The 22323-nt window shown below is 47.6% G+C and overlaps 3 protein-coding genes across 5 annotated transcripts in view; 2 read left to right on the forward strand and 1 right to left on the reverse strand.

Moving 5' to 3' along the window:
* Positions 1-17995, forward strand: part of FLVCR2 (FLVCR choline and putative heme transporter 2) — a 34178-nt gene extending 16183 nt beyond the window's left edge. Inside the window, exons 4-12 of one of the 2 annotated variants that reach the window (XM_058807406.1) lie at positions 1072-1139; positions 1853-1956; positions 8579-8689; positions 9078-9183; positions 9644-9755; positions 10726-10781; positions 12288-12387; positions 15342-15360; positions 16478-16511. In XM_058807406.1, the coding sequence (XP_058663389.1) occupies positions 1072-1139; positions 1853-1956; positions 8579-8689; positions 9078-9183; positions 9644-9755; positions 10726-10781; positions 12288-12387; positions 15342-15360; positions 16478-16511 (710 nt within the window). Of the gene's footprint in view, positions 1-1071; positions 1140-1852; positions 1957-8578; positions 8690-9077; positions 9184-9643; positions 9756-10725; positions 10782-12287; positions 12388-15341; positions 15361-16477 lie in introns of both variants that reach the window. The other variant, XM_058807407.1, reaches the window with a different exon arrangement.
* A 427-nt stretch (positions 17996-18422) lies between these two features.
* Positions 18423-20928, reverse strand: ERG28 (ergosterol biosynthesis 28 homolog). Of its 2 annotated transcripts, XM_058807339.1 has the most exons (4): positions 20751-20928; positions 20471-20561; positions 19109-19227; positions 18423-18953 (listed from the first exon to the last, which is right to left on the reverse strand). In XM_058807339.1, exons 1-4 carry the CDS (start codon positions 20881-20883, stop codon positions 18874-18876), a joined length of 423 nt encoding a protein of 140 aa, XP_058663322.1. In that variant the 5' UTR covers positions 20884-20928; the 3' UTR covers positions 18423-18873. The 2 variants fall into 2 exon arrangements, with proteins under 2 accessions (XP_058663322.1, XP_058663323.1); XM_058807340.1 differs by lacking the exon at positions 19109-19227.
* Positions 20929-21783: 855 nt separating this feature from the next.
* Positions 21784-22323, forward strand: part of TTLL5 (tubulin tyrosine ligase like 5) — a 123644-nt gene continuing 123104 nt past the window's right edge. Inside the window, exon 1 of the mRNA XM_058807177.1 lies at positions 21784-21912. Within this exon, the coding sequence (XP_058663160.1) occupies positions 21836-21912 (77 nt within the window). The 5' untranslated portion in view covers positions 21784-21835. The remainder of the gene's footprint in view (positions 21913-22323) is intronic.

Raw genomic sequence — 22323 nt, forward strand, 5'->3', positions numbered from 1 at the left:
AATCACTGAAGCCTTGAAGATAAACCAACTGCAAATGTAAATGACTTTCTGAGAAGAAAGTTAGTATCTAACTGTTACAGACCTCATCAGCCTGGGGAAGGTTTCTCAGTATCGCCCAAGGTGAGAGTGGAGCCGTTGCAGTACTGCTGGTCCAGTGCACATGTGTATGTTGCTGCCTGCTGAACAAAGCTGTTGGGTTTTCTGCCCTTTGGGGAAGGCATTTAACCAACGAGAATTACATGTAAGATGCAGCTGAGTGTCTGAATAGGTCTTGACCAGTATCACCCCAACAGTTTCATTCTCACCTTGGGTGATACTGAGAAACCTTCACCAGGTGGTTGATCCTTGTAGCAGTTAATGCAAGTTCTCTTTCAGAAACACAGTTACTTTCACGGGGTTTTTTCAGGCCTCAGTGATAGCTTTTAAAATGCAAGACTTTTTCCATGCAGACACACAGCCCAGGTGCCTGAGGGTAGTGCTGTCAGTGCTTCACCAATCAGCTTTGTTCCCAGTTGTCTTCTGGCATTTCTTGCCTTGGAGAGAATGTTATTTACTGGCTGTCAGCAGGGAGAATGCTGACCAGGCTCTTCTCTGGGAGGAAAATACACAGGTCAATGACACGGTTGTTAATTGAATCTCAGGTCCTTGTTCGAGGTATGGTGCTGAGGCAGATGCTTTTCTAGTTTTTTTACTTGGCTGGGAGCAGAGGAGAAAATTGCAGTGCTAAAAGACGAATCTGGCTGCTCACAGGTTTGCTCAGAGGGTTGAAACTTTGTGAAGGAGTTGCAAGACCTTTCAGTACCAGAAATGTGCACAGCCCTTCCTCTAGCTGCTTAGATAGGAACCATCCTGAAACTGCAGGGTTCTTCCTTCTGCATGCTGAGGCCTGGATGTTGGTCTGCGTTTCTTTCAGTATCCTATGTCTGCCAGTCTGGCTCACTCTCCTGAGACACTGTAGCCTTGTTCTGGATTGATGGTCCCAAAGATTTCTCTCTCTGCATTTCTACCATTTCACAGCCCAGAAGGAGAGGAGCAGGCTCTGAATATGCTGCATTTTTATCCCCTTCTCAGGTCTGAATGTAGGTTGTTTCTACGCCTTGTCCACTCTGCTGAACCGCATGGTGATCCATCACTACCCAGTAAGTGCATCCAACCCTCATGGCCCTCTCTGATGCTTGCTGCTGTCCAACACAAGTTGGGTCCAGCACAAGTTGGCTGTTCCTTTTTGCCTTTGCACCACCCCATGCAAAAGCTGATGAGCTCTAGAAAAGACAGCTCCTTTGCACCTTAATTGAAAGCATTTAGTTGTGAGAAAATCTTCCAGTAATTTCCTCTACTTGTTTCTAACTGTGATTTCTGCTGAGACATCTGTTCCAGGAGGTTGCCCATGCTCATGCTCTGGTGGCAGAAGGATGGGGTGCTTCTGTACCTGAGCTATTGTACAGCTCACTGCTGGTGCTGCATGCCACAGAGCTCCTTTCTGTTCTGCCTCATAGTGAGTCCCAGTATTTCCTAGTCTGTCTGGTCCAAATCCTAACAGCAAGCTTCGTAGAGTTTATGCTAACTCCTTTGAGACTATCTGCTCACGCTGGCCAATACACACATTTTTCTCATAGTTGGCTCAGACATAATTGCCACACCACTTTTTTTTTCATGGACCAGAAAGCACTGGCTCATAGTGGGCCCAAAAGTGTTCCTGCAAAGGCTAGTTCTGGTTAGTGTGTTACCAGCAGAAAGCATGTGAGAAGACTAACTTTGCTGTCTCTTCCTCTCTGGGTTTTGTGCACTTTGCTTTTTGTTGGCTATGAGTTAGCTCCTGCACTTGTGTGAGTGTGTATGTGTCTCACCACAGGGGGAGGAGGTGAATGCTGGCAGGATTGGACTCACCATTATACTGTCGGGGATGGCTGGGGCTCTGATCTCTGGCATCTGGTTGGACAAAACCAAAACCTACAAGTAAGTCCCTTGTTTGCCCCTGTGCCCTGGTGACTGTGCTCTTCCTCAATACTGTGCAAGGAGGAACCCTGTGCAGCTGCAAGTTGCCACTGTAGAGACTGAATCATTGGGAGGATTTGTAGGGAAAAAAATAGGGTTCTTCCAAACCCAGTTAGTGTAAGGTGAAGTTTGGAGCTGTGCATTAGCCAGCACTGGGCCCATACGAGATCTGGTGTTGGCGGTCCCTAGGGAGGCTCACAGAGAAGATGAGATGGCCCAATAACTGCTTTGCCAGGGATGAGAGAGTTCTTGGCACAAGCAGAATCAAGACTGTACCAGACCATTTGTCAGCCCTTACAAACCAGCCTCTGTGAATTTTTGTCCAGTTAATGAAAGGCACATTGAATCCAGTGCCCAGAGGCATTGTGTTGGTGGCGTGCTGCTGTATTTAGGGCAGGCACAAGGTTATTGGGGTTACGGGTGGATGAGGCTGTGTTTGTTGCCCTATGAGTTGGGAAGGCAGATCTGGCCAGCATGCTTTGCCATCTGCAAAGGGACAGTTAAGAGTCTTTGCTTGTCCTACTGTTTCTGGTCCTCAGAAACACCTCTGTAGGATATCCCAGGTGATACAGAGAGACTCTTGTCTATTATACTGGGGTCCACCTAGCTTTTTGATTTCTGTGCTGGCTTTGAGAACTGTGCTACAACCTGTTGTCTGAGCAGGTTGGGTGAGAGGGGGCTTTACTGGTGATGTGCTGGTAATGACTTGAAAGCAATTTCAGAGTTTTATTCCTTGCAGCAGCTTTTCATCTGGGGGAGTCCTACTGTCATTATCCTACCTCATATCTTGGGCCAGAAATGCACATTCTCCTTGTAGACAGCTTAGATTAATCTGGCTGGCTGTGAGCTTGCAACTTCTGAAGTGGCCTCTGGCCCTAGCTCCCTGTGCAGTGCAGGGATCAGAAATAGAAAACTGGCTTCTCTAATAAGAAATAACAGTAGGTGAGGACTTCTGGGATTGGCAGGTTGTTTGTTGCTGTGTCTAGATAGTTGTGGCACTGAGTAGTACTCATGTGGGAGTCCTGGGAAATAGAAATACAACTGTTAGAACTGCACTGCTAACCATGCAATGTCACTTGTGTCTTTCCAGCCCAGGGCTAGTGTTAAGGTAGCCTCAGCTGGCACTGCTAGACTGGATGATCTTCCTGGTTCTCCATAAGTGAGGTTAGGTTGCAGCATGAAGGCTCAAAGAGCTTTGTGACTCACCATGCAGAGCTGGGACTTGAAATTTGGGAGAATGGGAGAGAGACAAAAATCCACAAATCCTGTATTTGTTCTGCGTCCACTCCTTCCTTGGAGAGATTACATAGGTAGGCAGAGCTGGCTAACAGTGCAGAAGAATAGGACAATGTCACCTGTGGGGTTTATTCTACAGACCCCAGGGCCTATTGGGAGATAGTTTTAGCCTTAGGTGAGGAAAAACCCTGCTAAGAATTTGTTCTCCATTACAGCCTACAAAATGGATTTCTGTGAAACTAGCACTTTTTTTTTTTTTTTTCCTGAGTGCTACATAGTCTTTATTTAGCCCCATTTAAAAGTCTATTTTAAAAAAACTGTCAAGATGCCAGATGTTCTAGGTGGGTACCCTCCCCCTTCCCTCTGTTGCTGAGATAGTGTCAAGAATAAAATGGTAAGCACATGAAAATCAGGAAGGAAAGATATTAAGTCCTTTTTTTAGTCAGCTTGGAGAGAGAGGGAAGCAAATGAATGGGATCCAGCTGTGATTGAGGGGAGCAGTGGAAGGTTAATAACAGAAGGAATTGCAGAGCTGTACATGCATGTTTGATCTTTACTGTACCATCAGCAGTTCCTTGAAAGGGTGAGGCTGTGCTAAGTCAGGCTTTCCCCATCTGTCATGCTCGGGCACCAATAAGCCTTGCACTCTTGCTTTTATTTGGCAGGCAAGTCCCTGCACTGTTCTTGTTTTTGGAATAGCAGGTGCAAATTTGGTCCATTAAAATAAGCACATGGGTTATGTAGTGATGAGCGAGCAGTGCAAGAATTGGGGTTGCCTTTGGTGGTATGGCTTGTTGAGAGCATTCCATCTCTTTGAACCATAGAATCAGGAGAAGACCCTTATAGTTTTGACATCAAGTTCCTGGCTCAGAGGACAGATGAGGTTGTGACACCTGGAGACTGCTGGGTGCATTGGTGTTGGTAGGGTAGTCTGGCTCAGAATGAGGTGTTTGGGAACTGAATTAATCAGCACTTCTCTTTGGTTATGCTTTTCTTTAAAGTGCGGTGTTCACATGGCCTCAGATCAAGCTGGTTGCAGTCAGCACTCTCTGCCTTCATTGCTGCATCTCTATAAGGCAAGATGTCAGAAATACCCATCTCTCTCTCCATTGACTAGGCAGAAGACCCAAGAGGTGTTTTAGGTCTGTACAGATGCAAAGTACAAAAATTTGGGGGAGGGAGAAAAGATGGTGGAGGATGGGGCACTTGGCTCTCTTCCAAGTGAGAGGATGAGTGCTCTCTCAGCTTAGCCTGACCAGCAATTTGGGCCTTCTTATAGCCTGTTTTACACAAGGTTAGTCCTTGTGTAGTGAATATGTCTTCACTCTGTCCTGCCATATGTCTTATATAAATAATTTACCAAGGCTGTCCTTTCTTCTGACCTTCATACAGGAAGAAAGTGGCATAAAACTGAATGCCAAAGGATAAGGGTGTGGTGAAAACCAAAGCAGTCTTCTCCAATTCATCCCTTTCTCCAACATCTGACACCTCTGTCTCTTCGGCAATGACATCTCCTGGGAGCATAGGATCAAGGGCTTTGTTTGGGCTTGTGTGCAGCCTGGAATGTGCTGTCCTCATGGCAAAGCCTGTGGAGGCCATCCGTCATCCCTGTCCATACAGGAGAGCATGCTGGAGCTGCACACAACATCCCTGTGAGCAGCTAAAACTGTTGTATGTGCCTGTGCCCCTCATCCCACCTCCCGCTCCCAGCTTGTTCATTTGTTGCCTCAGATGTTGCTTGACTTTGTTTTTGCAGCTGCAATCCCTTCGTGTCACTTGCTTTCTTTGTCCAAGTGACCTTGTGAGACATGGGCTGGGCCATACCCATTCCTTACTCTGAGGCTTCTTCTGGAGCTGACTGAACAGCAGGAGATGTGTTCTTCATTTCAACCCTGTTCCCTGGGTGCTGGCCCTGCCTGGCTTTTTCCCCCAAGGTCTCTTTTTTTCACAGTCCCTTGTGCAGGCCCTTTAATCTGCCTCTTCAGAAGGTTTGGGAATGTGACTGGGAAGGCAGATGAATGTCAGGGCTGGTTAGGTTCATCTAAGTGACAAGTGTGTCAGGTCCTTCACAGATCTCCCTCTGGCTGTGCCACGGAGACTTGGCACTGGTGCCTGTGTAGCAATGCTTCCTTCCCAGAGCACAGGGTTGGGTTAATCTCAGTTTCTCTAAGGTAATGTGGCAGGATGCCTAACTTCCAGCCTGTACTCGCTGCACTAATCAGCCTGTTAAGTGGACAGTCTCTGTTCCCTGTTCCAGACAATGAAAATTGTGAGTCCCTGTAGAGCCATCATGGCAGTAGGTTGCTAAAAACACCAGAATGCAGTGCTGATGTGCTCTGTGAATCTGCTTCTTCTTCTTTATGCTTTTCTCATTCCCATGAGATTTATGGCTATGATAAGAGGCTTATTAAGCTAAACCTGGGCATTTTTCCATGCTCCAGTGCCCCTATGGCTACAGAGTATTCTTGTTCTCTAGTGAACAGGGTGTCAAAGGCCACTTCCTGAGAACGCTCTGCCTCTGTGTCTTTCCCCAGGGGATTTTGTTTTGCTGTGCACCAGTGTCTTCCAGTATCTCAGTTAAACCCTATTCAAAATTTTGTGTCTTTCTTGGACTGCTGAGCTCTAAATCTCCTTTTCTTGTCATCAGTGGTATGCTCGGGGAAGGAGGGTTTTGCTGAAGTCTAAGTCTTAAGCCTTTCAGGTTTAGGAGAAGTCTGCTTGTGTGCTTAAGGCTGTTTCCTGCAGCAGGATTTGCATTCACTGCTTTCTGTTCAGATCCTGTGAGGGTGTGTGGTGAGCAGGCAGCAGTTCATGGCTTCAGGGTGCTTCCTGGTCTGTATTTCCCACAACATTCAAGCCTGTGGTCTTGTTCTTTTACAAAGGTCTGTTGATTAATTTTGTCCTTCTGCAGCCTAATGACTCAGGAAAACTTGATACATGAGGTACCCCCGGCAGGATCAGTTTTCTCCTTTTTGTCCTCTACACAGTTCTGCAGTTTCAGTGAAGAACACCTTCAAGAGTTTTCCTGCAGCTATGAGTCTGCCTGCTCTAGCTCTCTGTGGGGCACAGCACGTTCTGGGAACTGAACTCCTCTCTTGCAGCTTGACTAATGACATAGCATCAATGTGAAACAAAGTCTTGACCACATCTGGTCACTGTCTCATTCATCACCTTTGCCTGGAGATGAAGGGTGAAGTGCAACACTTGGCAGCTGTCATGACACTGAATAAGATACAAATCCCTTGGAATACTTGAACCATAACACTAGAAAACTGAGTGAGATTTTTTGTGACTGTCCTGAGACCTCTGCACTGAGCACTGAGCCCAAACTGGCTGTGGTGAGAAAAAAAATTATAAAACTCCATGGGCTGTGTGTCCCTGCTGGCAGTGACTAAACTTCAACCAAAGGCTGCAGCCACCTCTTGGAGGCCTGCACAGTATTTTAGCACTAATTGCTATGTAGTTTGGAGACTCCTGCTTGTGGAAGGAGCACCCAGTTCAAACTTGGTTCATGTAGCCCAAGTATAGAACTGTAATTCTAGCTTTGAACTCCTTTTGTAATCATCTCTTACCTCCACGGCTGCTTGTCAGGGCATGAGAGGCGTAAGAACTCATGGGACATACCTGAGGAACCTGTATTGAGCAGAAAAAAGCTTTTGCTTGCATCTCTTTCACTCTCTGGGGATGCTGTTTGTTCAGTCGGTCTTTCAGCTCTTCTCCTTCTGCAGCCTCCAGGCACTGTGCCAACCATGTAGCAGCTCTCTGCAATGGATTATAACAGAAGTAAGCAGTCCCTTTATGCTGTCTTCATAGCTGAATTTTTCCTTTAGTGAAAACTTTGGAAAGAACATACTCTAGAAATGATACAGCATTGGAGGTTAAAGAGATTTAACTACTCCTTTGATACACAACAAGTTTACAAAACAAAATACACAACATGCTCGCCACAGCATGTTGTTTAGTCTTTCAATATATTAAATGAGCTTGGTGAACCTTGTAAGTATGGATCAATAGCTGAAGGCTGAAATTAGCTTCTCAGGCCTATGTTTGGGTGAGAATGTGCCCCACTGACTGCAGTCATTGCAGCAGTGAAGGAGGAGAGAACCTTAGCTGGAACAGTCTGGATTTATCTGTAGTAATTCAGTGTACTGGAAACATTTTCTTACACATTGTAATACTTAGTGCATACTTGGGTTAGATTTTTGACAGTTATCATTTACATTAAAAAGGAAAAGTGAAAATAGTTTGAGATTTAATTTCTTCAGTGGAATTCTAGGAACTGATATCAAACACATTCTTTAATGGATTAAGACTTAAGTTTGGGAGAAAGTACACAAGTAGCTTGTGGTAATACATGTAACTTCTTCCTAAAAGATTGTGATCAAGAGGTTTTATCGACTCTGGTAACTGTTTTGCTTTCAAAATCGTGGTGGAATTTCAGTCAGGTAAAGTATTTACCTTTTCCTCCTTTCCCTCCTTTTCCTCATCAAAACTATGTACTGGGAAGACTTACTGCTGCCTCTTGTACTAAAAAGAGCCTTTTTTTTTTTTAATGTGGGAAGGGTTTTCTTGGTGTGTAGTCAAGGATGACAGTTTCTAAATGTTGTGGTGAAAGCTGGCCTGGGCTGCTGCCTGTGTCTCGAAGTGCTGAGCTCACTGATGATCCTTGCATGGCCTGGCTGCAGGTTTGGCTGTTCCCAGGGTGTGACTGGCATACCTCCTGAGCACAGGGTGTCTTGCTCTCCTCTGCACCCAGACAAGAGCTTGTGCCTCAGCTGCTGTTGGCTGAATGCTAAATGCTCGCGTGGCTTGAGGGTGAGGCTGTGAGGGCAACCTGGCTTGCATGTCACCTCTCCAAATACAGCAGGTGGTTTAAACAACAGAAAGGAGCAGCAACGAAAGCTGTTTCAGACAGCACTGAAAAATATAGGCCCATAAGACTCTAGCAGTGTTGACACCTCTTTACTTTCCTGCTTGAGAGTGCTTGATCTCCTTGGCTCCTGCTTATAAGTAAGTATATTCAACCGACTATAGTATAGAGGATGCCCAAGAAAGATTAATGATCTCCTTAATTGGCTCTTGTTCTCTCCCTCAAGTGCCATGTACCATATATGACCAGGCACCTGTCAACCTGTGGTAGGATCTTTCTTCTTCTCCTGTGCTGCTCTGTGTGCAGGCCTTTCCATGCTGTCTGTCAGTCCATTTCCTCTGTCTGGGCATGAGTGCCAAGAGACTGTGTAACTTTTAAATGCTTTTTTTTTTTACCCATGTGCTACAAGCTATACTAAGATCTGTGGGCAAAAAGGAGGACTGGATTAAATAAAACCCTGTTTGGTTTTTCTTGCAGGCAAACAACGCTAGTTGTCTATATCATGTCTCTGGTGGGAATGATAGTCTATACCTTCACTCTGAGCCTGGGCCACCTCTGGGTGGTCTTTGTGACCGCTGGGTTGCTGGGGTAAGTCCATGTGCAGGCTGCTTTCCTCAGCATGTGATGGGAGGGGGTAAGCAGGGAGGCAGAACTGCTGTGGGAGGGACTGGGAAGAGCCATGGCATCTGAATGGCTCCTATTTGCCCTTCCCATCTCTCACTTGTATGTGTCTCATTTGAGTGAGGGACATTATCGTGACCCTGCTCAGCTTAATTGTTCCAGGTAAGTGGAAGCTTTTGGGAAGCAAGTGGTACCCACAGCCCCATAGATGACAGTGGACAAGAGTGAAAAGCATGTGGGCTAGCATGGCTGTTTGTGCTGGGGGTGATGCTGCTTAGAGTTACGGTCTATACTGTACCTCTTCAGTCTTCCTTTGGCAGTTGCTGAGTCTTCCTTTCTATGTACTTCATTACAGGTTTTTCATGACAGGATACCTTCCCCTGGGCTTTGAGTTTGCTGCAGAGTTGACATACCCAGAATCAGAAGGAACATCATCAGGGCTCCTTAATGTCTCAGCACAGGTAGGTGTGCTGTTTTCCCTCTGCTTGCCTCCTTTTAGGCAGAGAGATTGTAGTTCCAAGCCTTGAGTCCTATTTCTTGTCCATTATGGTGTAATGTACTGCAGATCTAAGCAGCCTGGGACGTGGTTTTTAGAATGATGTTCCTCATGGCATTTCTGTAGTGGCACTCATTCTGTTTAAGAAAATACTTCAGGGTGCCAGTCATCCTTGCCTTTTCCAACATAGCTCTTAAGAGTTCTGGTTTGTCTCCAGTGAGAGATGAGATTCCACCCATCAGGGTCATCTGTCATTCCATTAGCTGCAAGGAGATGCCCCTGAATGTATTTATAATCAAACTTTAGCCTGACTAGGCCAGCTGTTTGACTGGCCTGTATGCTCTGATACTTTGGTAAAGATTGGAAAGGGTTTGGGCTGCTTTATAATAGCAGTATAGCTTGACATTACCTTTGTTTGTTTGTAGATTTTTGGTATTGCCTTGACTGTTAGCCAAGGGCAAATCATGGATCGCTTTGAGACAAAGGCAGGAAACCTCTTGCTTTGTTCTGTCCTGTTTCTGGGGACCATTATGACAGGTAATTAAAATTTTAAGTCTTTTGCTCTGACTTTGCCTTGGGCTTGACATATTCATTGGAGGCTTTTGTGTGCAGTTGAGTCAAAGGGTTAAGTTAGAAATGTAGTTAGCAAAGATCATATGCTGTGATTAGAGCTTAACAAGGAAACTAATTGATGCTGGGTGGGGATAACTGAAACAAGGTTGGCAATGACAGGTGATAAATTAAGTATTGTAAGAGTGCAGGAACCATAAATACCACTGGATTCCAAGAATGAGAGGAGGTTTGGACTGTGACCAGCAAGTCAAGGAGCCCTGCCAACTAGACACAGATTAAGAGTTTACCATGAGGAAGACATCTTACTTCCTCCTCAGAGGGCCACTGACCCAATTAAAGAGGACAATTGCACAGCTGTAATGGATGTTCAGCTAATTATAATACCAGGCAAGAGCTAATATTTATGTAATAATCATTGTAGAAACCATCCTGGAAACCACTTGAGTGTGTAATAACTTTTTGGATAAATAGAGAGCAGGAACTTGTGACTTTTTTGCACATGCCTTTGGAAATGATTCTGCACGTGTTCGGTGCTGTAATAATGTACCCTCTTTTCAACTTAATTCATTGAAGAGTCATCTGTCTGTGCTTCACAGTGCCTGCAGGAAAGGGCAGAACCCACACAGCAGTCCCATAGCAGTGCTGTTCCTCTTTAAGCATCTGCTCTGCTTACAAAGAAGAGCCAAGGCTTTTTTCCCTGGCTCTGGCTGGGGTCTCAAAGTTGCATCTTCTAAAGCTGCAATAAAGAATCTCTATCCTGCCTGTTTCAGAAGTGTTCTCAGCCTTGTCCAGGAGAGTGATTTCTCTTGCTCATTGTAATATGTTTCTGTCTCTTCTGGGGCTTCTGCTGCTCCTTTGAGGCCCGAGGAAATTGACTTGGGCCCTGCATGGTGACTTGACTGCCTTCACATCTCTCTTCCTCCCTCTGTTCCAGCATTCATTAAGGCTGATCTCCGAAGACAACGGGCCAATTTGGAAAATGAACAGACAGTGAGTAAATCCCCCTTCAATCCCTGCTGTGCCCCTGCTATTAGCTCAGGACAGCACCCAACCTCTCTCCTTTCTAGGAAAAGGGGTGGCTTGTGGGGAAGCTCTTTGTTGGCATTTTCAAACTGGATGTAATCCCAGCTCTGCCAGCTGCTGGGCCTCTGTTTGCTCAGTGTTAATGTCATGCAGAATCTGTAGGCTCTGGGGTTCTGCAGGGTTTCACACATCTTCATACCAGCTAGGGCCAGATGTAGGGCAGTGCTGTGATTGCTTCTCTCCCTTGACAATGTGTTGAGGCCTTCAGTGCTTTGCTCTTTTGTAGAGCTGAGTAACTGTTATTCTAGGCCCCTAGGCTGTTAGGTTATTCCTCTTACTCCTTGCCCTTAGCTGTGAAGTGGGGTTCAGTGTATGTGACTGGAGGAAGCTAAGGTGCCAAAGCCTAAGTGAGGGCTTGAGCAACCTGGCTGCTCACACTTGGCATAGTGCTGCTGACAAGGCTGCTAGTTCATACTTGCACACCAGAGCTTGGGGTGTAATGTACTGTGCAATAAATGCAGTTGTTTGCATGTGGGTGAACTAATTGCAGTGGATACTGTCAGAAGATGCGGGAAAGGGAGGGGACTGGTTCCTTGAGGCTATTTTCTGTATTACTTTGGGCTCCTCTTCTAGGATGTTAGCAGAGATATCCACTCAATGTTTAGGCGACCATCAGCAACCATGACTAGCAAAGTGTGAAAATCTCAGTTCTCTGCTGTCTATTCAGAAGACAGTGCTGCCCTTCTCCAATGCTGGCGGCACTGTGAGCTGAAATCACAACATGGATGTGGAAGGCCTGAGTGAAGGTGATGCCTTCTAGTAGTAGATCCTTTTCTTTTATCAGACATTTCTCTCATCAGATGAATTGTACATTTCTGCCTAATCCTTTTCAGTCTGAGTACTATTGCAAGACCTTGCTGCTGCATGGGGAAGAGTGTTGAGACCAGAGCAAAGGTGGTGCAATGTCAATTTTATAATCCTCAAAGTCTCCAGAACTGACAGTAGTAAGAACCAGAGGGATGTGTGTGGGATAACAGGTCTCAGTCAGTCAAAAATTTCACTGGCAGCTCCTTCCCCCTGAGGAGACATGCTCGGAAAAAGTCATGTTGCACACCTCACCAACACCCCCAAATGTGTCCTCCACATGGCTGAGCTCACCTGAGTATTCTCAAACTTAACAACCAACTGCAGGTGCTCAACTGACTGATGGTAGGCTGAATCTGGTATTCTGCATTAAGATGGAAGCCTCGGCCAGGGGATCAGCCAGCTGGGCTTGGGCGCTGTGTGCTGCCTTTGTGGAGAGCTCTGGCAAAGTCAGGTACTGGGGCTTTTCTGTGTGGCACAGCTGCCTTACACATGCTTGGGTGATTTGACTGGTTTCTTCCATTGTCTGCTTCCCTTCCTTATTTTGCTCTGCTTTAATTTCTTTTCCTACTTGCCTCCATATTTTCTGACTTGTGACTGTCATTACAGAGACTCCAAGGCAGCAATCAGATCATGGATTATGGGACTGTAGCTTGTAAATCTAACCCCATCAATTGCCACTCCTGCTCACTAGCTTATACACACCAAGGTAGGATAATTGCACCAATCTACTTTGAATGTTCCCAGGGTGTCACAGGCATGAAGCCAATGGCATTTCTGGGGTGACTGCAATGGCTGTAGAGTATCAAGAATCTTTCTGGTCTTCTCAGGTACTCAGCTGAGAGGAAGGACAAGACAGCCTCCAAGAACAGAGTGGAGATCCCCCTAGACTATGTCAGACAGAGATGTAGAGATTCAACTAGGTGCACCAAAGAAAAGCCTGGTGCTGGAGCAGATTAAGAACTGAGCTGTCAGTCATTTGTTAGGGAGAGGAGGTGCAGACATTTGGAGTCACTTCTCTGTCATTTTTACAGTGCAGATTCTTGGCTGGAGGTGATACCAGGAACCCTTTAAAGAATTGGTTTTGGGGTGGAATCCTTTACTACTCACTGCCCTCTGTGCCACAGGCTGGTCTACTAAGTTATCCATGCTACCCTTTGCTTTTCAAGGTGTGATAGACTGTGTGTATCATACAGTGCCACAGCCAACAGGACTAACAGGCAAAGAGTGAGTCAATTGGGAAAATCAGCCTTAACCCTGCTAAGATTAGGGCATGTTCTGCAGGGACCATGAAGCTGCGATACTTTGATGGAAGTGTGAGGAAAGGTCCCATGGGCAGGGAGAGTGTTGGTAAATGGAGTTATATCCAGCTGGCATCAGGTCACCAGTGCTGTGCCCCAAGGCTCAGTATTGGGGACAGTCCTGTTTAATGCCTTTGTTGATGACCAGTATGAGAGGATCAAGTCCATTCTCAGTCAGTTTGCAGACCAAACACCAAATTGGGCAGGAGTATTGCTGGAGGGTTGGAAGGCTCTGCAGAGGGATCTGGATAGGCTGGATCCATGGGCTGAGGTAATTTATGAGGTTCAACAAGGTGAGTGCTGGATCCTGCAGCTGGGTCACAACAGCCTCAAGCAGTGCTACAGGCTTGGAGAAGAGCAGCTGGAAAATTGCCCATTGGAAAAGGATCTGGTGATGCTGGTCAGCAGCCACTGAGCACGAGCCAGTGTGTGCCCAGGTAGCCAAGAGGGCCAGTGGCATCCTGGCTTATGTCAGAAACAGTGTGGCCAGCAGGACTAGGGAAGGGTTTGTCCACCTGTACTTGGTAAGGCTGCACCTCAAGTCCTGTATCCAGTTTTGGGCCCCTCACTACAAGAAAGACATTGAGGTGCTGGGGCATATCCAGAGAAGGGCAATGGAGCTGGTGAAGGATCTGGAGCACAAGTCCTGTGAGGAGCACCTGAAGGAGCTGGGGTTGTTTAGCCTGGAGAAAAGGAGGCTCAAGGGAGACCTTTTTACTCTCTACAACAACCTGAAGGGAGGTCATAGTGAGCGGGGGGTCAGTCTCTTCTCCCAAGTAACAGGTGATAGGACAAGAGGAAACAACCTCAAGTTACACCATGGGAGATTTAGATTGGGTATTAGGAAAATTTCTTCACTGAAAAGGTTGTCAAGCATTGGAACAGGCTGCTTAGGGAAATGTTAGAGTCACCATCCCTGGAGGTATTTATAAGACGTGTAGATGCAGTTTTTAGGGACACAGTTTAGTGGTGGACTTGGTGGTGCTGGGTAATGGTTGGACTTGGTGATCTTAAGAGTCTTCTTCAGCATAAACAATTCTGTGGTTGTTGCAAGGAGAAGACTCAGAGTCAGTTGTGAGCCTCCAGAGCATGCAGAGCTGTGGAGTTGTGCAGATCTCACTTTCCACTGAAGCACTCTACCATTGGCTGTGTAGCAGTTTGTCTTCTATTGGTGCCCTCATCTGCTGTGGTTATAATTAAACAAGTGTTGCAGTTAGTAGATGAAATTAACCTAACGGCCTTGTGTACACCTTGTCCTCTATTAATTTAGCTGTAATGTGGTCCCAACAATCCTCCCCACTTTTGTCTCTGCCTCAGTTCCCAGAGCTCCAGCTGGGTTAGCTTTCTGTATCTCTGGATACTTGAATCAAATGCCTGTTTCATGTGACAATGAGGCTGTTTGTGTGCTGCCTTTGTTGTAAATGCATCTGAAGCCATTCCAGAGTTGTGCCTTAAGATTTCGTAGTAGTGTCAGTTGATTGAGCATGCACATTATACTCATGAATATGCTGTGTACTGCTTGTGCTCATTTGCTTGTGATTTGCAGCATCCATGCATACCTTTTTGTACTGTTCTTTTGCATTAAGAAAAAGTACCTTTGCTGATCTTCCATAGTTTGTTTAGGACAAGTGTCCACCCTCAGTAGCTTACTGGAGTCTGTTGGAAGCTGCACCATGCTTGGCCTCTAGTGAAATACTGCCGATAAAAAAATGCTGGAGTTTTGTGTAGTAGGCACAAACAATGTGTACCCATTCTCTGCTTCCCAAACTTCCCTACTCCATTTCTCTGTTTACTATGTGGCAAGCAGCCTTCTCCTGTCCCAAAGCCATAGGCAGGCCATCTGTATGCCCTTTTCCAGTACTGTGACTCACAGCTGTGAGAGAAGCTTTCCTTTTCCAAGGTGGTGGAGGCCTGCAGACTTTCTGATCTAAATCTCTGCTCCTGTAGTTCCACAGCAGATAACTGGTGCTGAGACCCCAGAGGTGCTTGAGAAACCTGGTCTGAGTTGCTTGAGTGCTTCCATGGTGCATTCTGGTGGAGTTTCTGAAGTCTAAGTGTGGATTTCCCCTTATTCCTACCTCTTGCACCACTTCATGCATCCCCCCTACCCTTCCTGCTTAAGTTCCCTCTTTGCACTTCCTGGCTTTTGCTTTCAGACATGTTTTTGGCGCTTTCCTTATCTCACTCTCTGCTTTGGGATATTGCTGCTGACTTCTGTAAGACCTTTTCACCTACAGATTGTGTAAGGGCCTACTCAAAATGAGACTGTTTCCTATCTCTTCCTTCCATGCTGCCTGGATTTCTCTTGAACTGCACTGGGCATGTGAACCTCTTTCCTGTGCACCTTTGATTTCTGCCTCAGATATCAGTCTTGCCTTACAGTGAGTAAACTCAGAGCCCAGGCTGCAGGAGACTCCACATTAACCCTTACAAGTCTGTGTGCTGTCTTCTGAATTGGTGACAGCTGGGCTGTGTCTCACTGTACGCAGAATTAGAACTTGAGAAGTATGCTTTCCAAAATCTACTAGGGGAAAAAAATGTCTCAAGTTTAATCCTAACACACCCCAGAAAGACTCAGAAGCTGAGTTTGTCAAACTCCACCCAGGAAAGCTGAACTGGAATTACAACAGTTTGGCTGTTTCATGAAACAGAGGATGGGGTGGTAATTGGGCAGCAGTCTCCATTTTCCTTGATTTTCCTCTGGGAAAAGCTCGCTCCATCTTAAGGTTCAAAGAAATTAGGTTGGTTCTTCTACAGGATTTATGGAGAAAAAAAATCTTTTGTATGTTTGCCTCTTATTTCTTACATCTCTTTAAGATACGAGTAGTGAACTTTGAAGAAGGCACTGCTCTGTGGAATTATCTCAGCCATAAATCCAAGCTGGGGAAAGGGAAGAAGCAGGACAGAGGGGGCCAGCACTTCAGTGGGCAGTGGGGGTGGGGATGAAAAGACTTGGAAGAAGAGCAAGATAAGTGATGTGTCTGGGAGTTGAAGAGGCCTCAAACAGGCTGGAGTAAGAACACAGGGGAACTAGTGGTTGTGCTGAGCCTCCTCAGGTTGTAAAGACAGCAAGTTCTCTCTGGTGTTTGCACAGACACTGTGCTGCCTCATGGCATGGAGTGCACTTTCCATTGCCCAGGGAACTGGCCCTGCAGCTTCATGCTTGAAGCTGAGCTTGTGTCACAGTGAAATGTTGTTGGTGAGCTGGCTGTGGATCTGATCCCTCCAGTGGTATCAGCCCCACAGTGAATTAGCAGACCACAGTAGTGCTCTGAGGACTACAGCAAGTAGCTTAAACAGTTGGATGTTGCACTGCCCTGCTACCCCAGTGCCCCTTGCCTGGGCAGTCAAAGTGGCAAGAGAAGGAAGAGGGAACCAGCAGCATTGTCTGAGGATGGTGATTCTTCTTTGGGGATTTCTGCAGTAGTAGGGAGCTATGAACTACCCAGGCTCTGGCCAGCCAGGATCCTAACCATACTGTTTTTCTCTGACTTGCAGAAAGTGTTGCCAGAAGCCTACACTAATCCCATAGTCCTTGAGGAATCACGGCTGTGAAGTGAAGGGGTGGCAAAGCTGGGAGATACAGCCCCCCTCACTCCCATCTCTTCCACCTGCACCATCCTCCTGTCACATGCATGCCATGGGAGGGGAGCAGCCTTGGGACAGGAGCCCTGTGAACTGTTTGGGGAAAGTGTGAAAGAGCAAAACAAGAGGGGGGTTTGCTTTCATCACTTTTAGCCTTGCATCATGCTGTTTTGGTGTTTGGGAGGAAAAGTTGGGAAAATCTGCTGTGTCTTCCCAGTCCCACCATGTATGCTTGGAAAAAGCATATGTGCTGAGAGACAAGCCACAGTACCAGGCTAACCCTGAGCATGATGGTGGCACCTTGCATGTGGCTGTGAGGTGGAAGGCAGAAGCTGGATCACACTTAACTCTGTGAGCAGCCCTGGAAGAGCTGGCTCTAGGGAAAAGGGGTTGCTCTGCCCTGGTTCCCTTGGTGCTCTGTGTTGCACAGGTAGTAGTAGAGGCCTCAGTACCTTACCAGCAAGTGCAAAGCAGTGCACCAGCTGCTGCCAGCTCTTCTTTTATTATTTGGCTTTCCCAGATAAAGCACTTTAGTCTGGATAAACTTCTACTCAGAATTCACTGGGGTTGCCCTGATGTTCTTACATATTAGGAGTAATTAAGAGATACCAATATGCCTTCTAGCTTGAGGCAAGGACTAGTTCTGCAGCCTAAATCTAGCTCATCACTACATTAGCAACAAAAGTGACTTAAACCACTATTTCCCTGGGCTGAGGACAATGTCTTCATCCTTAACAATAAGGTGCTTTTTGCATGTTTCAATATTACATACAAACTTTTGTGAAGTGTTATATTGAGAAAACCAGCCAAGGCTGTGTTGCTCTTCGCAGCCACAGAGAGGGGTATGATGGAATCCAGCTTTGCTCCAGTGTCAAGATTCTCACTTCATAATAGAGGAGAAGGTGCCTACTTACCAGCTTTTGTGGCTTACAGACACTTCCCATCTGTATGCTGTTTCTCTTCTAAACACAACTGTAGATCCTTTTATCACTTCTCCATCCTTTCCAGCATCCCACCCCTGCTGGAGACATCAAGTGTCCTAATATGCCTTAAATCATGCTGTTACTTATGTATTATTTGAGGCAGGGGACAAAAGCTGTACTGAGGTGGAATGGTTAAAAATATTCCTCTCTGACAAACTATTTTTGACAAAACTTTTTTTGGTGAAATTTTAACATTTTTTGATACACTACATTTTGATACAGCCTGAGTTCAGTAAGTGCTTAGACAACACTCTCAGGGACATGGTGTGATTCTTAGGGGTCCTGTGTAGGCCCAGGAGTTGGACTGTGATCCTGATAAATTCCTACCAATTCAGCATATTCTATGATTGAAGTCCTATCTTTGCTAGTTTGGGATTGAGAATGGGGGTTTAGAATGATTTTCAATGGAAATTTTAATGTAAAATATAAACATCTGAAGTGTGCAATGAAACCTGATGTATTCATATTAAATCATTGGAAACAGTCTATATGTGGCTCATTAAATGTTCTGCAGAACAGAAGAATCATCTTTCTGCCCAGTGCTACTGCTATGTTCTTTTCCTTTGTTTCCTCTTTCTTCTGCATGTGAATTAACTTCCCAGCTAGGAGTTCCTGGGTTTTTTTCTGGATTCTGTGTGCTGCCCACTGTTTTGGGCATTATTTTTCTAGTTCTAAGGAACCTATTCCTGTTTTCTCAATCTTCTGTAGTTATAACTTGCTACACAGACCTGGAGGCAAGGACTGTGGGAAAGGACTCAGGGAAAGGTAGGTTTGTTGTAAAGAGAGATTATATATTCTGCAGCATACAGTGGAAGGTGCTGTTGGCTTTGGTCTTCTACCCACTGCTGTGTAGCAGAAAGACAAACAAAGCCCACTGCAGTTTTTTCTCATTTATTAGAAATGGCCCCTGGGGAACACACACATGCAAGTTACACAGCAATGCCTGGGCCAGCACCCATTCTCTCTTTCTGGTCCAAAGTGTTCAGCACATCCTGGATAGTTCTGCACCTTGTCCCCACAGGCACACTAGGAGAGAAGTCCTTAGTGCTCTGGGCATGCCAGAGGCTTTGCCTGCTACCCAGGGACTCAGTCACCAACTGCCTCCCATAAGCTTTGACACAAACTCCTCTGGGACTTGGTCTTTGACATCAGTCAGTTGAAATGTTGCCAGGACAAGACAAAAACAACTTGGTAATGACAGTGATTGACAGAGTCCAACATCGACCCACCAGTGGGACTGGTGTCCTGGAGAAGTTCAGCTGAGCTTTTGTGGAAGTCTGGCAGTGAAGGCAGAAGATGACACTGACCCACTAAAAGCTCTCAACTTCAGTTTTTCTTCTTGTTTTGTGATAGTTCTTCTACCTCCAGGTACTGCAGTCCAATCAACATCCCCAAAATAGAGAAACCTGTGACAGGGATAGAGGATGGATTGTGTAGAAAATGCTGGACAAGAGATGAGGCATCCTGCCCTCCCCTCAGCCCATAGCTGCACGCGCAGTTTTTCTGGGCTGTCATAGCTCCACGGAGAGTATGCAGGGGGAGGATACAGAGCTCTACTTACTTGCTACCATGAGGGGTGCCATGACTCCAATTGTCAGGGCTGCAGTGTGGTATACGAAGACCTCAGAAAGGAAGTGAGCAAGGGCCAAGAAGAAGGTAAAGAGTGTGATGTGATAGAGGCTGTTGAAGAGCAGAAAAAAGCAGGTTATCGTACCATACTATGGGCATGAATATGGCTGAGTGGGAAAAAAGACAAACCTGCATGCTGCCATATCTGATCTCACTGGCAGCACAGAGGGGACTTTGTCCCTTGCCTAGTGAGGTGCAAAATCTTCCTGGGCAACAGCTGAGAGGAGAATGGGGCAGCATGTTCAATGGTGCATTGAAATTCACAGGCATTATCTGGCCTGAAGGAAGGTGAAGAGCACGAGTAGGGCACCAGTGAAATGAGAAGTATGTGCACACACATAAAGAAGGTGAGAACAGGATGAGCAGAGAACTAGGGTGGCAGGACTTGGCTGACTTCAGGCGGCATCACCCAGTGTCTTCCCACCTGTGCTCTGCTACCCTCTATGGGCCACGGCTGGTGAAAAGGGAGCAGGTTCAAGAGATGCAAGATAAAATTCCTCAAAGAAACAACTGATTCTTGATAAATGGCATTGCCACCACCCCCTAAAAACATATTGTTTGGTCCCTGCACCTCCCTACCTCGGATAACCCTGGGCAATCCAAGCACATACCACCAGGTGAACAGTGACTTCTGCTGCAGGGCTGAGGGAAGCACTGCCAAAAGCATTTTAGCAACCTCCAATAAAGGCTTTGTCTAGCACAGACCTCAAGTCATCTTGCTTAGAAATCCCTCTCAGAAACCCCTCTCTTCTGTTAGCACAGGGAGAAATGGTGTGTCTCCCACTCAGCATCAGGCTGCCCCTCGGGCCTTGCTGTCAGCCCCAGGTAAGTGTAGGAAAGAAAGCAACTGGTTCAGACCACTGCAATGGGGCAGCTAAAACTGTCCCAGTCTTTAGCTGAGCTGTCGTAGTAAAAGTATTGAGCATCAGTCACACCACAGCATTGGTAATTCCTTAATTAACAGAGCAGCAACGGCATTCAGAAAATGCTTTCCAAGCTGGAGCTCAGAAATTGGTGACAGTAAGAGAAGGAAGAGGTTCTCAGATCTACCTGTTTCTGACTGAGCTAAGGACGGAACTCAACGGCGCAGCCTGTCCCCGCACAGAGGAAGAAGGGGGCAGCAGCTACCGCGCAAATCCCACACTGCTATTTGAGCTTCTTCACGAGAATGCTGTCAACGCCATCGAAAGTTCAGGAAAAGCTTTTGATTCCCCCCCTCCTCTGTGCCGCCCCCTAAGCTCAGGCTGTGTCTAGCAAGCGAAGTAATGGATTTCTTAGGTGCTGCTTTACATACGTCCTGTTACGGATGTCGATTGCGCAGAGGCAGCGGATCACGGATGACAGGAGGGTCCAGACGCCGAAGGTCCGAGCCTGGAGCCCATTCACTGCGTAAAGAAGGAGGGAGCACATGGACACCACGCACGGCCCTGCCTGCCACCCCCCGTCCCGCCGTGGAGGCGCACGCCGGGACAGCGGGCAGCTCCCGAGCCCCAGAGGAGGGACCCCGAGAACAGTCCAAGGCCCCCGGCTGGAGGGCGGCCTCCAGGCGCCAGGGCGGCCGGCGCGGCCCTTACCGAGGCCGGGGCTGGCGGTGTACAGCTTCTCTGAGAGGAAGCCGTGATCGCGGAAGCTCTGCAGGGTGTTCCCGGCGGCGATGACCGACACCATCACCAGCCAGCTGCGCAGCACGTTCAGGAACCGGCTCATCCTCCCGGCCGGCTCCAAGCGCGCCCGCCGGGCCCGGGCCGAGTCCCCGCCCGCTACCAGCGGCGTTCCCGCCCGCGCCACCGCCCAGCGCTCCTATTGGCCGTTGCGCGCCGCTCCATGCGCGCGCCACGGCACGTAACACCGCCTCCCGCCAATCGGATCCTTCGCCCCGCGGGAGGCGCGCCCGCCCCGTTCCCGCCCACCTCGCGGGAGTAGGTGGGAGCGCCGGCAGGGGGCGGGGTCGAGCGCGCCTGCGCAGTGAGGCGGCGGGGGCGGCTGCGCGCCGGGCGGGGCCGCCGCCCGTCGGTTGTTGTAGTAACGGGGAAGCGGCGGGAGGGGCCGGGGCTGCCTTGTGCGCCCGGCCCGGCGCGGCCCAGCGTGCGGGGGCAGGTACGGCTCGCACGGGGACCCGCTGCCTTGGGCGCTCCCCGCCGCTCTTGCTTCCTCTGGGGCCGCCGGAGGTCGCCGTGCTTAGCCTGGTGCGGGGTAGGCCGGGCCGCAGCCGCCCCTCCGGGCCGAGGGCCGCTCCTGCGCCGGTGGAGGCGTTACGGTGTCCGGCTGTCCCCGGGCGGCGGGCCGGGCTGGGCGGGCGGTTCCCGTTGGGCTGGGCCGGCCTGGCGTGGGTCTGCGGCCCGAGGCGAGGCAGGGCAGGGCAGGGCGGGGACGCGCGTTACCGGTAAGTGCCCGGGTGGTTCTCACGGGCAGGTGCGGAATGAGCTGGTGGAAGGTGATGCTGCTTGCTGCACTCGCGTGGCTCGGAGGGGATGTTTAACAAATAGCAGATGTTAAACAGACTGGTTGATAGTATTGTGAGAAATCCATGCTGGCAGGAGGTGGTACTTACCTGATAGCTCTCCCTGTCCTGCTCAGCTCTTCATTCCTGCTTTTAATCCTTATTGCAGGTAACTGCTCTTGCAACTAGGACTGGGCTGTATGAAAACTCCCAAAGGAAATGCCAGTTGGGATGGCTAAAGATCTGGAGGAAACTGGCTCATCCTCAGAGGAGGAAGATCCTATAGATGCACTGGAGTAAGTAGGAAAAAACCTCTGAACTGTATCTACGTCTCTTGCTTTCTAGTGGATCTGTAGTAGTTTGAAAAGACAGATGCATTCCTTTCCTTCCTACCTGTGAAGTAGAAGATGATGTGTTTGGGCCTTAAACCTATGGGGAGGCTATCTACATCTGCAACCTAAAAGACCCCCACATTCATCAGGGTTGGATGTGCAGCTTTTTTTTGGCTGCTCTGAAGTCGATATTTTCATGCTGTCATGTTCCTAAAAGGGGAATGTTTTTGAAGATATCTGTTCTTTCTTTTTTTTCTTTTTTTTTTTTTTTTTGGCATGTGTGGTTTTAAGGGGGCAGAGGTTTGTGTCGTTTTTGTAGCTTTTTTTCTTTTAGTTTTTACCGCTGCAGAGATTAGAAATCTGCTGTACAGTAGA

Source organism: Ammospiza caudacuta, chromosome 6, assembly GCF_027887145.1.
Source record: "Ammospiza caudacuta isolate bAmmCau1 chromosome 6, bAmmCau1.pri, whole genome shotgun sequence".
NCBI classification, from domain to species: Eukaryota; Metazoa; Chordata; class Aves; order Passeriformes; family Passerellidae; genus Ammospiza; species Ammospiza caudacuta.

What these genes read in the sequence shown, in the direction of transcription:
- ERG28 (XM_058807339.1), bottom strand. Translation starts at nt 20,883, where the DNA reads ATGAGCCGGTTCCTGAACGTGCTGCGCAGCTGGCTGGTGATGGTGTCG. An exon ending in CACCGCCAGCCCCGGCCTCG is followed by an intron (nt 20,562 to 20,750) that starts GTAAGGGCCGCG and finishes TTCTTTACGCAG; the next exon opens with TGAATGGGCTCCAGGCTCGG. An exon ending in ATCGACATCCGTAACAGGAC is followed by an intron (nt 19,228 to 20,470) that starts GTATGTAAAGCA and finishes GCTCTTCAACAG; the next exon opens with CCTCTATCACATCACACTCT.